The sequence below is a fragment of the Lonchura striata genome, chromosome 3 (assembly GCF_046129695.1).
Source record: "Lonchura striata isolate bLonStr1 chromosome 3, bLonStr1.mat, whole genome shotgun sequence".
Taxonomy (NCBI): Eukaryota; Metazoa; Chordata; class Aves; order Passeriformes; family Estrildidae; genus Lonchura; species Lonchura striata.
Window position 1 is genome coordinate 33,695,717 of NC_134605.1, and position 14,932 is coordinate 33,710,648.

General features: G+C 39.9%; 3 protein-coding genes across 8 annotated transcripts in view; 2 read left to right on the top strand and 1 right to left on the bottom strand.

The window, feature by feature from the left end:
* The window catches only part of EIF2AK2 (eukaryotic translation initiation factor 2 alpha kinase 2), a 30,047-nt gene extending 26,209 nt beyond the window's left edge, over nucleotides 1-3,838 (top strand). For all 4 annotated transcript variants that reach the window (XM_021528094.3, XM_021528095.3, XM_021528093.3 and 1 more), the window contains 2 exons: nucleotides 366-428; nucleotides 511-3,838. In XM_021528094.3, the coding sequence (XP_021383769.2) occupies nucleotides 366-428; nucleotides 511-630 (183 nt within the window). In that variant the 3' untranslated portion in view covers nucleotides 631-3,838. The remainder of the gene's footprint in view (nucleotides 1-365; nucleotides 429-510) is intronic.
* GPATCH11 (G-patch domain containing 11) lies at nucleotides 327-8,721 on the bottom strand. Of its 3 annotated transcripts, XM_021528100.3 has the most exons (9): nucleotides 8,326-8,721; nucleotides 7,995-8,221; nucleotides 7,097-7,138; nucleotides 6,896-7,016; nucleotides 6,103-6,193; nucleotides 4,928-5,014; nucleotides 4,090-4,171; nucleotides 3,447-3,532; nucleotides 327-783 (listed from the first exon to the last, which is right to left on the bottom strand). In XM_021528100.3, exons 1-8 carry the CDS (start codon nucleotides 8,370-8,372, stop codon nucleotides 3,477-3,479), a joined length of 753 nt encoding a protein of 250 aa, XP_021383775.2. In that variant the 5' UTR covers nucleotides 8,373-8,721; the 3' UTR covers nucleotides 327-783; nucleotides 3,447-3,476. The 3 variants fall into 3 exon arrangements, with proteins under 3 accessions (XP_021383775.2, XP_021383774.2, XP_031360173.2); XM_021528099.2 differs by lacking the exon at nucleotides 327-783 and having other exon boundaries at nucleotides 2,985-3,532; XM_031504313.2 differs by lacking the exons at nucleotides 327-783; nucleotides 3,447-3,532 and having other exon boundaries at nucleotides 3,551-4,171.
* Nucleotides 8,722-8,801: 80 nt separating this feature from the next.
* HEATR5B (HEAT repeat containing 5B) overlaps nucleotides 8,802-14,932 on the top strand; it is a 55,011-nt gene continuing 48,880 nt past the window's right edge. Inside the window, exons 1-4 of the mRNA XM_021528091.3 lie at nucleotides 8,802-9,000; nucleotides 12,087-12,255; nucleotides 12,686-12,897; nucleotides 14,490-14,598. Of these exons, the coding sequence (XP_021383766.2) occupies nucleotides 12,130-12,255; nucleotides 12,686-12,897; nucleotides 14,490-14,598 (447 nt within the window). The 5' untranslated portion in view covers nucleotides 8,802-9,000; nucleotides 12,087-12,129. The remainder of the gene's footprint in view (nucleotides 9,001-12,086; nucleotides 12,256-12,685; nucleotides 12,898-14,489; nucleotides 14,599-14,932) is intronic.

The window sequence follows — 14,932 nt, forward strand, 5'->3', positions numbered from 1 at the left end:
CTTGCTTTTTTCTTTTCTTATAATGTCATTATATTATATAAATCCATTACTTCTAAATTAAGGAAAGAAAGATAATGGTTCTGAAACAGGGGATGATTGAAACAAACATGTCATTCTTGTGTGTGAAGTTTTTAAGCTTAGAATTGGATAACAGTTGATGAAAAGGCCATAAAACTAAACCAAAGCACAACTAAATGGAAAAAGCCCCAACTTTCAAACTGTTTGCAGTTACTGTTTGAAGCCTTACATTTCCTGCAGATTTGTGTTTTCCTAACTACTTCAGTAAACTATATGGGTCATAAAGTGGAGATACAAAACATAAGAAATTAAAGCATACCAAAACTATTCTCTTTTATTAATTTCAGGTATGGCCTTCTGTGAGAAAAGGTGACCTTCCAGAGTGCTTCAACAACCACTTTTCAACAGAGGTATGAGATTTTAATATACTTTTTGGGTACTGTATTAACTTAAAAAAAAAAAAATCTATTGACATTTAATTTTTTTTTGCAGGCATCCATAATCAAAAAGATGCTTTCAACAGACCCTTCAGCAAGAATCACTATATCTCATTTACTTGACCTTCTTAAGTCTGTTGATAAAGAGAAGGCACTTAGAAATTATTCTTATTAAATGTCCTTTCGCACTGTGTTTAAATCCAGAGTTTGATGAATTTATTACAGTCGATGAAATGACAGCAGATGTTAGAAACAAGATTTGGGGTGTGTCTTTTCCTTGGCCACATCAGCATTCACGTCTGCCGGCTGCACCTAGGACAGGGCACTTCTGCAAGAAATCACATGCAATTTTTACCTGGAAACATAGGTTATGGATGAGCTGGACTGCTTTGTACAATAAGAACCTGGTCCTTTTCCCTTCAAAGATCATGCTGATGTGCTGAAGTCCTAACTGGGTTGTGGCAAATCCCTGCATGTGTTGCATCCATTATCCCTTACTATCTATTGCTTTCCATGGAAGAACTGTTGTCTGGTGGTATGTAACTCAAACCTTTCTGATTCGTTCAGTGATATTGTTAATAATTACTGCAATGCTCCTATTAGTACCAAGACTAGTTCTGGCAGAAAAGATACTAGGAATAGGTGCACATTATTCTTCACTTTAAGTACTTTAAAGTACTTTAAGTACTTTGTTTTCTTATCTCTTCACAGCTGCTGCTGACCTAGCAGCTTCAGTGCTCTAGAATTTAAACTTGTAAAATGAGGATTTCTTAAGAATTTAAATGTTAAACACTTAGCTTCTAGGAAATCAAATTTAGAACAAATCTCAATTTTTGACAACTTTAGGTTTTTATAGTTGTCTTTTTTGGAAAGGAACATTCAAGGTGCTATTAATACAGAAAAATTTTCCAATTGCCTTAGTAGTAACCATTTGAAATTCTAGGCTGAGAGAGCACTTTAAACATTCCCATGCTTCTAGGATTTAGTCTCTTATTGTAATACCGAGGCATGCCTAACCTTTAATAACTGTACTTAGAGCCTCTGATGTGCCCACTGCTAGCCCCACAAAAGGGAACAGCAGGTTCTCTGCTGCTTTTCAGTTGTATCCTTCAGAGTTCAGCCTTGCCTGAACATGAAATACTCTGTGTGGTGTGGGGGAACAGGGTGAAAAGACACGCACATTGGACCTTCAGGGGCTTGTCTTTGAGCTCTATCTTGTCAAACTGTTCATTGATGTGGGGTCAACATAACTCCAGAAGAGCAAATGAGCAGAGATTTCTAAGCAAAAAAACCAGGTAATATGTGAAGTACTGTATGCTTTCTCTGATATGTTAAATGGGTTAAAAGTGGGTGACTGCTCTAAAAGAATGAATACAAATGAAGATATTTATATTCTTAGGAAAATTGCTCATGTTCTGGTGCAAGTATTTGTTGCTAAATAAGAATGTGATTGTATGTACTTTTGTAAGGCCTTACACTGCTTTCTTTTTTTCTCTTTATCATGAATGACATACATAGAATCATAGAATGGTTTGGGTTGGAAGGGACCTTAAAGATCATCAAGTTTCAATCCCCCTGCCCTGGGCCAGGGATACTTTTCAGTAGATCACATTGCTCAAGATCTTGTTCAACCTGGCTTTGAACACTGCCAGTGGTGGGGTACAGCTTCTCTAGGAAACCTGTTCAGTGCTTCATCACCTTCACAATAAAGAATTCTTCCTAATATCTTATCTCAACCTTTCACTTCAAAGCCATTCCCCTTGTCCTGTCACTACATGCCCTTAGAAAAAGTCCCCTTCCAGTTCTCTTGGCAGCCCCCTTTAGGTACTGAAAGGCTGCTCTAAGGTCTCCATGGAGCCTTCTCTTTTCCAGAATGAACAACTCCAACTCAAGCAACTTCACTTGCCAGTTCTCTGGAGACCAGTGGATGCATGTCAACAGGTCCCATGGATTTGTGCACTTCTAGGTTCTCTAGATTTTCTTGAATCTGATCTTCTCCTTGATATCCCTAGCCAGGTTGAATTCCATCAGGGTTTTATGTTCTTCTAACCTTATCCTTGACTGGAATTCATAAAGTATTTCACTATGCTAGATTAATGAGTATTTCTTTGCAGCAGTCAAGATCTGTGAGAAATTATATATCCTTGCAGACAAAATACTACTATTTCTGCTTTATCTTTAATCTATTGGGATAAAATTAACATACAGTTGGGACTTGATGATCTTAAGAGGTCTGTTCCAACCTAAATGATTCTATGAAACTATTCATAATATGAAAATGGACATGTGACAATCTCTTGGCTGCATTTCCTTTACAGTTTTTGGACAGAGAGAATTAGTATCATTACCTTATTGCTCTTAAGTAATACTGAGTTTGTACAAGTAGTTTGTGATACATTTTCTCTGCATAGTATTTCTATACTTCAGCATCAACTTTTTATAAATGGCTAGTTATAGTAGCAACTACTGTTAACTAAAAACAAAAGGTCTATTAAAATGTATCTTTATGTAAAAAATGAAAACCCACCATCATGATCTAATTATATTTAATTGTGGAAAATATGCACCTTTATATACAACAGAATATTGGTTCAAGTAATGTCACTGTCATGTTTCACAAGCTTTTTTTTTACCCACCAAATTTAAGATAGTAAGCAAGACCAGTCTAGTATTTAGACATCTCTGTAAAGATGAAAAAACCCAGTTTTACACATTATGCAATAAAGTGATTGGCCAATATTTATGCCTTTACTCATACTTGAATTTTATTACCATTTGGGCAGCAGGTAAAGATGTGAAAGACTCAACTAACCTCTCAATTATGTTAGTTCAATTACAAAGACCAAGTTTTAATTCCTATTAAATTGTGCATTGAACAGAAAATATGAATTTAGCTTGTCAACTTAAACTCTTCTTCTGCATACTTTGGTATGAATTCTTGAGTATGGCATAGCTCCAATCCTTTTAAAAGATACTATGAATTATACATACTTATCTAGGGCTTCTTCATTTAGACTGGCTTTAGTCGTGATCTGAAGCACTGTCTCCAGGACAGTTTGAAGATAAATCTTCAGAGTCTACAGGAAAAGCGGAAAAAAAGTGAGTAGATGCAGCTCAGCGAAGGAAAAAATGGTTGCTGGAAATATTTCTAGAATCCATGTAGAACAGATTAAATAGAATTCAAGGTTTACAAGTTAGTGACTTGCAAATTTGTTTTAAAACAGCAAACACAAATTCTGCTTTCTTTGGTGTTGTGGAACTGGATGGTGTTGTAATTGTTTCAGAAACACCTACCAGCTTTTGCAGATTTTTATGGTATTGGTTTTAATATCTGAATTGTGTTTTCTCAAAATTAATTAAATTTTAATATAAATTCAAAGAAATTTCAGTATCGTTTGTTGTGTTTTGTGGGTTTTTTTTTTGTTTATTTGCTTTTGGTTTTTCTGCATGTAAACCTAAAAACTGGCTAACAATCACAATAACAATATGTACAAAGCGAAAACCAGCAGCCTAGAAAGTAAATTAGCTATGTAGATTTGGAAGCTGCAGTAATAGAAAAACCAAGGATATATTCTACAGCTGGAGTCTAGCTGCACAAGCAAAGTAAAGCACCTACAAAATGGTTCACTCTCACCTTCATAGGTTGTTCCACACCAAATGCAATAGAAGTGCTCCTCTCTCAAATAGGCTGTCAGGATATGCAGCTTTTCTGATACCTAGAGATATGTACAGGTATGTAATGACTTGGGCCTCACATGACATAAACCACATTGAGCTACTGGTTTGCTAAAATTAAGTGTTTAACCTAATGCTATGGAAAAGCTACACAACACTGTGGTTCCACAAGACGAAAAGTTTCCCACATTTGTAGAAGAGTGCACAGGAATTCATGATCTCTGGAAAGTTGTTTGCTTATCCTTCTTTCCAGCTAAGAAATCTGCACTGAAGAGAGCTAAAAATACTACTTAGCTACCTGATTTCATGTGTATAGTATTTTCTGTGGTTTTTTTCCCACCTAATATCTGCCAATAAAACACATAAGGCTAACAACAGCAATGTAATCTAGTTCTTAAAAATATGTATTTCCAGTGTCTATCTTGAGATAATCTGTGAAAGCAAAATTAAAACTCAAAAGCAAGTAACTGATCTCGTGTATCTTGGCTAAGGAACAAAAATGTTTAAAATTTAATTTCTAGGCTAATTTTTTCAGAGATCAGCCTCAAAACAGATGAGCAATAAATCAGTGGTTTAATATTTAATATTTTATCTTGTAATGGCTATAAAAGACACTGCTCTAGGATTGCAAAGAGGCCCTTTACTACAGTGTGGGAAACGTGTATATATATATATATATATATATATATATATATATATATCCTTTATACATGTATGTATATATATATACAGTTTCAAGGAATATTACATTTAATTTTGAATTGAGCAATTAATTCAGTTGAAGAGCTTACACTTACACTTAAGGCTGTGCTTGTGCATTCATCTTCCTTGTCTTCCTCATCAGGTTCTATCCAAAACCAAGTCTCCTTAGGAATATCAATATCCTTAAATAACAAGGGATTTAAATGGAAGTTATCTGTCCTTTTTAAGTTTTCTTGTAAGATGCTGGATAAAACTAATTTCTAGGATGTGAGCTTTTAGCCTTTAGAACTTGCATGTATAGTATAACCAAGAATTACTAAAGCTGTAGTTAAGTACAGCAGTCAACTTCTATCACTTTTTTTAAACAACGGAATGCATGCCAATGCTAACACCTATTTTTATTTCATCTATATTTGGTATGTGCAAGGCTACACAGCAACATAATCTCACACCAAGCCTGTGAGCAGATACCGTTTTTTATCAGTAAGACATGCCCCAAGTTATTTTATTAATAGATGACACAGTGCTTCCTAATTCACCTCAGGTGAAAATAAAGGAAGAAAAGTAAACAAGGATGATGTAAGCTTAATTCAGCTGACTTGATTTGAAGCAAACTAAGTAATATTGAACAATCTCAGCAGAAGTTTTCCAGTGGCAAAAATTCATAGTAGCTCACTGCTATTACCCATTACCCTTGCAAATAGAAGGCACTTAGTTTTGTGGTTTTTGTTTTTTTTTTTTTTTTTGTGTTTCTCAATGCTGCTTTGGTGAATCTGCTGATTCCCTCAATGATGATCCCCATTCTTGGACTAAAGAGCTGCCTGGTCCTGGAGAACCTACTTTTAAGTGACTCTGCTTGAGGACAAAGACCAAACACAATGGCTTTCAGAGTCCATTGCCAATGTGAATCACTGTGTGATGATGTTGCTCCCTCACTTGAAGCAAACAGCACCATTATATAGGATGGCCTGATACTGGCTACTGGAAGATATGCAAACAGCTCAGCAGTAACCACAAGAATGCAGAAGCAAAACCACATGTCCTCACGTAAGTTACCATGAGGTTGTTGTGCACCTTCAACTACACTAATGGTACAAACACAGACTTCGAAATATTTTAAGAGAACTGAAATGTTGCCAAACATCAAGACTTAAGCTAGTTACCCCAAAATTTTAGAGAACTTCCAAGAACTGAACCATTACATTGCAGCCTGTATCTCTAACCTCTTAAGTCTTCTTTCTAACCCTCCAGAAAATCCCCCAGGTCTCACTTTTTGCACATCTAATTGCTGGCAGGCCCTCTGGCTTTTTCGCAGGTCTCCTTCCATCTTACGTTCTTCTTGTTTGGTTTTGAATCTTACTCTGTTAAGAACAAGCAGAGGTAAATAAGCAGGCAGACACACAGTAACAGATGCATTACAGTGCGCAGCTTTACAGAACTGGAAAATCTAAGATTCTATTCCTACTAATTTTCTCAGACTTGAACAACATTGAAGTTAAGAAGTCATTCTGACATTATTTCTGTGGGAGCACACTTGTATTGGGAATTATACCTTCAAGATACTTTTTTTGACCACAATACACTTTCTTCATTAGGTTTTCCCTGACATAAAAAAATGGTTCACTAAACATCTGTAAAAGCTACAGCCTTTCCTCAGCTTCTCTTCTCCATATATTACAAGCAAATCAGAAGAAAACCAAAACAATACAATCTTTAAATTTACCCTGACTTTTAAAATCATTGTACCAATAGTGTTTAGAAATATCTGTGGATTTTATATTTCAAAATATGTTTCTCTAATTAAAAAAGCCACATATGACTTGAGAAAAGGTAGTATGTGTAGTTTGCATTATCAACAATTAGAAAACTAAATGGTGCCCACATGCTTTTAGCATTAGTGTTCATCTACTTTTGCTTTAGAACTGAGAAAAAATTACTCTGTATGGTAACTCTCACCCTTCATTCAAAACATTATACTAGCACATTAAAAGAATAACCAAACATCAAGCATAAAAAGAATTGCTACTTAGACATTCCTTGGAATATCAGTTGTTTGACTTTACCTGAACTGATCTGCAGCTTGTTCATTTGCTTGTTTTTTCATATGGAGTTTTTGTCTACAGTTTTCCAGTTTTTCTTCAGCTTTTCGCTTTTTTAATTCCTCATGACCAAGCCCACTTCTACCTATGTAAGTTCAAAACATAAATGTAAGCAGTTGAGAAAGCTCTGATACCCAACAAAATAAATCAGAAAGCACTACAAACCTGTTTTTATGTTCAGAGGAAGAGGTTCAACAATGCCTTCTCCTGTGAGAGAAAAAAAAAAGTCAATTTAGAAACCTGAGTTTCTCTCACACAATGATTTGTGCAGTGTATTCAAGCAGGCAAGCTGCTTTTGCCATTATTGTGATTTTTTTGCTTGGAAGCTGAAAACTTCCCCATCAGTATACATTTAGTGCACTACAAATGACACAGCTGTACTGGAAACTCTCTCTTCTTTTTTGGTTTGTCTGCTGGAATCCTATGTACTTTTTTGTGAAAAAAAAAAGGTGTTGACATGACAGGTGTAAGATGCCTGTGATGAAGACTGCTTTGTTATTGCCTTCTGGAGCCTTTTCATTCTGCAATATCATAGCAGTGGTGAAGAATAAAAAAAAATTTGTCTGGGCTAGTTCATTGTGATTGTTTGCCAGAGATGCTAAACTGGCACAGCAGTTTCCTTGTTTGATTCCTTGATTTACTGATTTTTCTTCATCTATTAAGGTTTTGTAAGGGTAGGCCAGTGTGCACTGTTTCTTTTTCAAAATCCAACTATAAATTTCAAGAGGATCTGATGGTTTTTTTAACACTATTAGCTTTGCAAAACCATCAGAACATCCTTAATGCAATTCCTGTAGGTATGCATGTATGCAAGTGCACTTACTGAGCTGCAAGTACTGCGCTTCCCTTGCATCCCTCAATACTCTGTACTATTTTTACGTCAGTTTTAGGGATTTGGTGTCATATTTTGTTCTGTCACGGCACCTTCACAGTTCTGTAATGCTATAATGCTCTCCAAGAGGCACTTATTGACCCATCAACAAATGAAGTGAGAGTTGCAGCCTGTAAAATATTAAGGTATAACTGAACACTGACACACACTTCCAGAGAGCGACAAACTTACCACTTTTGCCAAGGGCCTGGCCACTCTTGTAGCCCATCTTCTGGAGCAAAGCAAAGCCTTTGTTCTCACTGCCCAATGCACTTTTCAGTACCAAGTCACGTCTCTCTTTTTCTTCTTCCTTTATGCTTTTTTGTCTGTTCTTCTCATTGGCTTCTTTTTGCTTTTCTTCTTTCTGAATAGCTTCCTTCACCCGCCTCACCATGGGCAAGCCTGGCCTGACATCCTGTCTGTGAGTTAGTAACTCCAGTAAATATTAGCATATTTTTTTAAACAGGTTTATAATCACTTAAGAAGGGTGAAAAAAAAAAAAAAAGTAAGAATACCTACTTACTTAATAAATAAATCGGACATATAGTCTTCCTCTTCCTCTCCCTCCATGCTTAGCACGTCTCTGTGCCGACGCCTCGCTTATGGACACGGTCAGTGCGTGTTACCGAGCATTTTATTTCTCTGTGCGTCCCGTACGAGTTGGGGCACTGAGGGGCCGGGGGACGAAAGCACCGGAACCCGCCGGGCCGGGCTGCCCCCGGCCAGCCCCGGGGCACCCGCGCCTGCCCCCAAGCCCACAGCGCGTCTTTCCGGGCTCCGCTACCACCGGCCACGGGCGGCCGCGACGCCGCTACACGCCCAGGAGCCCCGCAAGGCACAGCCGAGCGCCGGGAGCAGGAGGAGCCTCGGGAGCAGCCCGGGAGCCGCGCACCTACCCGGCCCGACCTGGCCCGGCCGCCCCGCGGCGCCTGCGCGGAGCCGCCCCGCGCGCGGCGCCTGCGCCGCTGCCGCTTCCTGGTGCGGGCCGCGGGGCCGGGCTGCGTCGGGCCGGGGCTAGGGCAGGGCCGCTCGCGTCCCCCTCAGCGCCCCTCCTCTCCCGCCACACCTGGGCACGGCGGCGGCTGAAGCGGCCGAGCTCGCCGGTGATGGTGCCGCGGCCGGGGGCGAGCGCGGCGCAGCGCGCCCACGCGTGACCGTGACCGTGACCGGCGGGACGCGGCCGCCGCACGCGAGGAGCGTAAGTGACCGTGAACGGCCCGGGTCAGGCCGGCGGCTGCAGCGGGGTGGGGGCAGGGCCAGGGCCAGGGTCCGCGCTACCCCTCGGTGTGTGGGAGTCGGCGTGCGCGCTCGGAAGGCAGCCCGCATCCTTCCCTCGGCATCGTCTCCTCAGCCTCGTTGCCTGAGTATCGATCCCTGACGGCTGGCGCTGCACCGCTGCATTCCTCCTGGGGGGTTTCCAAAGCCAGGCATGATGCTCTGAGAGCTGCTACAGCTTTTTAAAGTAGCCGATACAGGTAGTGGGACCCAGGCGCGAAAGTCTTTTCACCTGATGGAGTCCTTCAGGAGCGTGCGACTTCGCCTAAACTTGTCTGTTTCTCGATTTTCTGACTTCACTGAAGCGCACGCGTGATGAAGATATAAGTAGTCGATTTAGCCATAGGAAAACAGCTAGGGAATAGAAAGGAATTCTAGTACCCCTGAACGTTTTTGTATCTTTGTAATGCTCCAGCTTACCTCACTGGTTGCTGGTTGACTTTGGTCGGCTTTGGCTCTTCATCCCGTGGAGATCACAATGTATTTATTTCTTGTAACATTCACAGCAGGATCCTTGCCAGGATCGGTGGAACGCAGTAGGCCTTTTGGAGCAAACCTTTGGCCAGTGTCAGTGAGTGTTGGATTGTGTACATAAGTAGCTTTGTGTTAGACCGACTCTTCAGTTAGCTGAATATTTGTGTAATTGTTCTTGTGCCTGGTGCCTTGCACTTCACCAGCACAGCTGAGTGTATGTGCAGGATTTTTTGCTTAGAACCTGTGTTTCCTACATTTTAAATGAAGCGTTATGGGAATGTGGGGAGGGTGCATAAGGTGCCCATGGCTCGTATGGCCAGGGGCAAGAGAAACCTTTTATGTGGGGAGGAAAAGGAATAACGAGCTGTGCTGTCCAGGAGTGCTTATGGTATTTATGTGCTGTGTGGGTGTGACAAGCAGTGCAGATCTCTGGGATGATATCCAAAGAATCACAGTGCCATCATTCATTGCGCCTCTCTCTGCTCACCTCTAAAGGTGTTTTGAGGTGACGTGTCTGAGTTACTGACAGGCCATGTCTTCTCAGTCCTTTATAAGCATAAAGAAAAAAACCAAAGAAACACCTGATGGAAAATGTCTTTGGAGGAGTTAGGGAGGGCTGTGTGTGCTTCCATATGTGGCTCTTCCACCTTTACTGGAGCTGTATGCAGTGAAAAATATGCTAAGTTGTAGCTATCATGCTGGCATGGTAGCATGGAGGAAGGTTTTAGAAAGGCCTTGGGAATGGTAAACTGAGGAAAAGGATACATTCATGTATGCCCCATTGTTTTAGAAAGGCTTTGGGAATGAGAAAATGAGGGAAAAGATACATTTATGTATGCTCCACTGTTTCGGGAAAGTCCCGCTTCAGCATTCCTCTGCAAACCCCCTTCTCCCCACCCCTGAGCAGTTCCCATTGGACCCGGCCCCTGGGGTGGTTCTGATGTGCCTAAACTGGACAGTATCCCCATTGTTTAGACCTTATCTGTTAATTTTGCTGTATAAAACTGTATCTGGGCAATAGCCTGGGGCCTTTGGTCCCTGCTATGGTTCAAGCAATACAATCTCTCTGGACAGCATACCATTGGTCTCTCTTGGTCTCTTTATCTTGACTCCTAGCGGCGACCGAGGCAACGCTGCCGCTCGGACCGTGCTAACCCAGCCGCTGCCTGGTAAGCCCAGGGCAGCGGGACCGCGGAAAACCCCGGCCCCCGGAGGGGACAGCTAGCCGGAGGGTCCCGGGGGGCCGGGGAGGGGCGGGGGACAGCGGTGAGAAACCCCCGAAAGCAACAAGTAGCGGTCAAAGCGAAGCAACACTAAGTGCTGAAGTGCAGGGAACAACCTTAACATTAAAGACATCGTGATGCTTTAGTTTCATCAGGACCAAATCATTAAGGTGGATCTGGAACTATAATACAGCATTAGTATGTCACCTTACTAATGTCTCATTTGGGGAGTGCTTAAAAAAAATCAACTTAAGCCACTTCTTTTGACTTTAAGAATTTGTTGAGTTTGACCATGAATGAGGAAGCAGCTGTGAGCTCTTGAGAGCAAAAGTGGAGCAGTGCAGCTGTCAAAAGATGATGCCTGTTGAAAGCTGATGTCTTGCATAATACTCTGTAGTTATGTTGCGCTCTCTGTTTTGCTTGGGATCCTAGTTTCAGCATCTCTGTATTCAGGTTTTGGGGTTGGTTGCTTTTTTGCTTCTTGGGTTTCTTTTTGCTGAAGATGGTTGATTTAATATTGTGATTTTAGGTAAGTTTTGTGGGTTTTTTCCCTTCTGAGAGCTCTGCATTCAATAGCTACACTTTTCTTCAGGTGGTTTGCTAAGATGAAGTTGGCAGAGTGTTTGTTTACGCTGATAGTATGCTTTTGGTGGTGCTTCGATGCCAGCCCCCACTGATTGAGCAGGATCACCAGTGCTCCATCTGCAGGATTTTGCCTGCTGGGGAGATGTGCAGTAGTTTGGCTGCTGCTTGTCTTCTAGGCTGTCACTCCTAAGGCTTGTTGCATTTCAGGGAGCTTGCTTGACCACCACTTGAAGCAAGACTGGTGCGATCAATGAAATACTAGGTCAGTGATGCCAAATCCTACCCCTGTTCCTGCTTCTCCCAAACTTGTGTTAGCTGGAAATTCCTACTTGTGGTAGGCTCATCTTCTCAGCTTGGCTGTTGAAGGGTGTTGAGAAGGGGGCCAGGTTCATGCCCCAGCTTTGGGCATGTGCTCAAGGGTCTTGACAATCCTTTTTCATGTAAGTGGAGACAGTGAGATGATTCCTTTACCTTCTTTGAACTTTGGTCTATTTTTCTTGGCTGAGAGTTTGTACCCTGAAATTGCCTATAGGTGCTCTTTTTACAGTTAACAGCTCCGTTCCCTGAAATACTAATGAATGGACTTAGTGTGTAAATATAATGAGTAGTTTTTATGATGGATGATTTAGCTTAGACAAGTCTAAGCAAGCTGAATATTTTAATTTAATTTTCAAAGCTTTGTACTGAGGTACTGTTCTTCATACTAATATTTACATTTTTATTTTAGAGTTTCTACACAGATTCACAATAAAATTGTAATTCAACCCATTATGGAGCTGGCTCATAGTTTGTTACTGAACGAGGAAGCATTAGCGCAAATCACTGAAGCAAAGAGACCAGTTTTTATCTTTGAATGGTTGAGATTTTTGGATAAAGTGCTGGTAGCTGCTAACAAGGTAATTTAATGGGTTTTTCTTCCCCCTTATTTCTAAATAAACTTCCTTCTAAAAAGTATTTTTATAAATTTCATGTCAGAGAAAGTTTACAGGTAATGGCCAGATGGTACCTGTATGGTTACAGATACAACCTGAAGAGTCTCTGTGCTAATTTGTAGATTTTAAATGTTTAATTGTAGGCAGTCAGTAAGCAGCTGGTAAGTATTTTTAAAAAGTAAAAATTAAATTGGACAGCAGCTAATTCTGAACATTTAGCATCTGTCTCTGCTGTTGTTGAATGTATCTCATATCTCTCGAGACAAGCAATTTGCTGAGTTACATACAATTGGGGGTGGTATAAAGTTTACTTCAATTTCTTATAGATTTTCCTGGGTGTTAGAAGCAACACAATGGGTTAAACTCCTTTTATTTATTTTTGATCTGTTAACAGACAGACGTCAAGGAAAAACAGAAGAAACTTGTAGAACAGCTAACAGGACTCATCAGCAGTTCCCCGGGGCCACCAACACGGAAGCTGCTTGCAAAAAATCTTGCTGCTCTCTACAGCACTGGAGACACATTTACTGTTTTTCAGACACTTGACAAGTGTAATGATATCATCAAGAGCAAAGATGATACTGCAGCCTATCTGCCCACAAAACTGTATGTTTTGGGGAAAGGGGAATGATTTTTAAGCCAAGTGGTCATGGATATTACAGAAGAATCTGCCTATATATGTTCATGCTATGTTTGTTTATATTTTGTGTGGTTGTTTGGAGTTATATATGCTTGATATAGATAGCAGAGAGAAGCACTGGATTGAGATTGTGGAGGGCAGGATTCAAAGGTAACACATACATGTCTATGTGAAAGTGAAATGGTTTTCTCTAGGCAAGGTGACTCTTCACCTGCTTATGGCATGGAGACGATAACATATTCATGAAGGTATTCCACCAGTGGAATTACTGCTGATTGTGCTCAGATATCCCATTGAAGGTGGAACCTGCAGATTGTCAAATCAGAGTGTTATCTGTGCCTAGAGAATTGTAACCAAATAGTCAAATTTTTTTTTCCCCATCAGTTGTTGCATTTTCTATTCTCCTAGCATATTAAGCTGCACAGGTCTCTCAAGCAGATTCTCTGCATGTGGCTATGTGGGTGCATGGATGCATGATCCAGTTTGTCTTTAGTCATAGGAGCAGTCCCATTGGTAGGAATTTGGTTAATGTCACAAACAACTTCCACTGAAACCATTTTTGGTACTTTCCCATGTGCTGCTTCATATGTTCGTGGTGTCTAGTGAATCCAAATTTGGTCTTGACTTCAGACATTATGACAACAAAAGGATTTGACAATAAAATCTGGAATAGTCCCTGTTTGGGCAGATACTGTCCTTTTATTTCTAGCTCTTGCAGCTGTGTGAGAATCTTGTGTAAATGGGGAGTGTTTTTACTATAATATGCTATGACATTTACGCTACCAAGTCATAGTCCAGAAGGATTTTTAACGGACACATGCCCATTAGAGGGGAGACTGTAATGAGTTTGTGATGTAACTTTGCTAAAAAAGTATTTAGCCAGCAATTACAGATTTAAAAAAACCTCATTCCTTTCTAATGAAAAAATACATGTTTTCAGGAGCTGTTTCTGTGACTGTCCTGAAACAGTTTGTATATATAACTGCAATGTGGTGATAACTAAACATGCCTAATTTCAAATGACAGAGCAATAAAAACATGAAAATAACTGGATCCAGAGATTTTACAGTGCCTGTGCAAGAGATTTTCCTGTGTTGTGCAATAATTTCTTCATTTTAAGTTCTTAGTCTTGAAAAAAAACCCATAATTTAGTATCTACAAAAATGTGTCAGGATTTAGTACAGGCTAGTGGCTTTCTTGCAGATGTTTGGAAAGGAGACAGTTTATTGAAACACAAAACCCTAATCTTGCTGAGATTTCAGTCTATCTTCTTTTCTCCAGAATTTTGCACTCTATGTGTAGATCCTATAGTAATACCCTTTTAAATACCTTTGTATTCTTAAAAGCTGGTAACTTTTATGTTGCTTTTTTTTTTTTTTTTGTAAACAAAAGAATTATTTAAATGGACGTTGTTAAACAGCCAGTATAAGTAGCAAATAAATAGCAAATAGATTTTTATTCATCATTGTTGATTAGAACATGTATTTCTATTTAACTATTTGTTTTCATTTTATAATACATTAGTATGTGTGTACTCTTTTTCTCTATTTTCTCATAGGGCTGCTGTAGCATGTGTTGGAGCATTTTATGAAAAAATCGGGAGAATGCTGGGTAGTTCTTTTCCAGAAACTGTGAATAATCTGTTAAAGTCTCTGAAAAGCGCAGAGGTAAGTTTCAATTTATTTATGTGGTCTTAATTTCATTTTCAACTAAAATATACTTCTTCCAGTGGTGTTTGCCAGATTACCTAGGTTGTTTTTCTTCTGCACTGAAGGATGCAAATCACTTACCTAGCTAGTTTCAAGTCTACTGCAGAGAGTTTAGACTTTATCATATGAGTATTGGAATAGTTACTTCATAGTGAAGTCAGTAATTAAAATTCAGAAATGACTGTATCTGTCGTTTCTAACTGCTGTGTTAAGATTTTTGCCCATGTACTCTAAATAAACATTTAGTTGCTAAAAATTAATGATGAATACTTAAATTTTGTGGGGAAGCTGT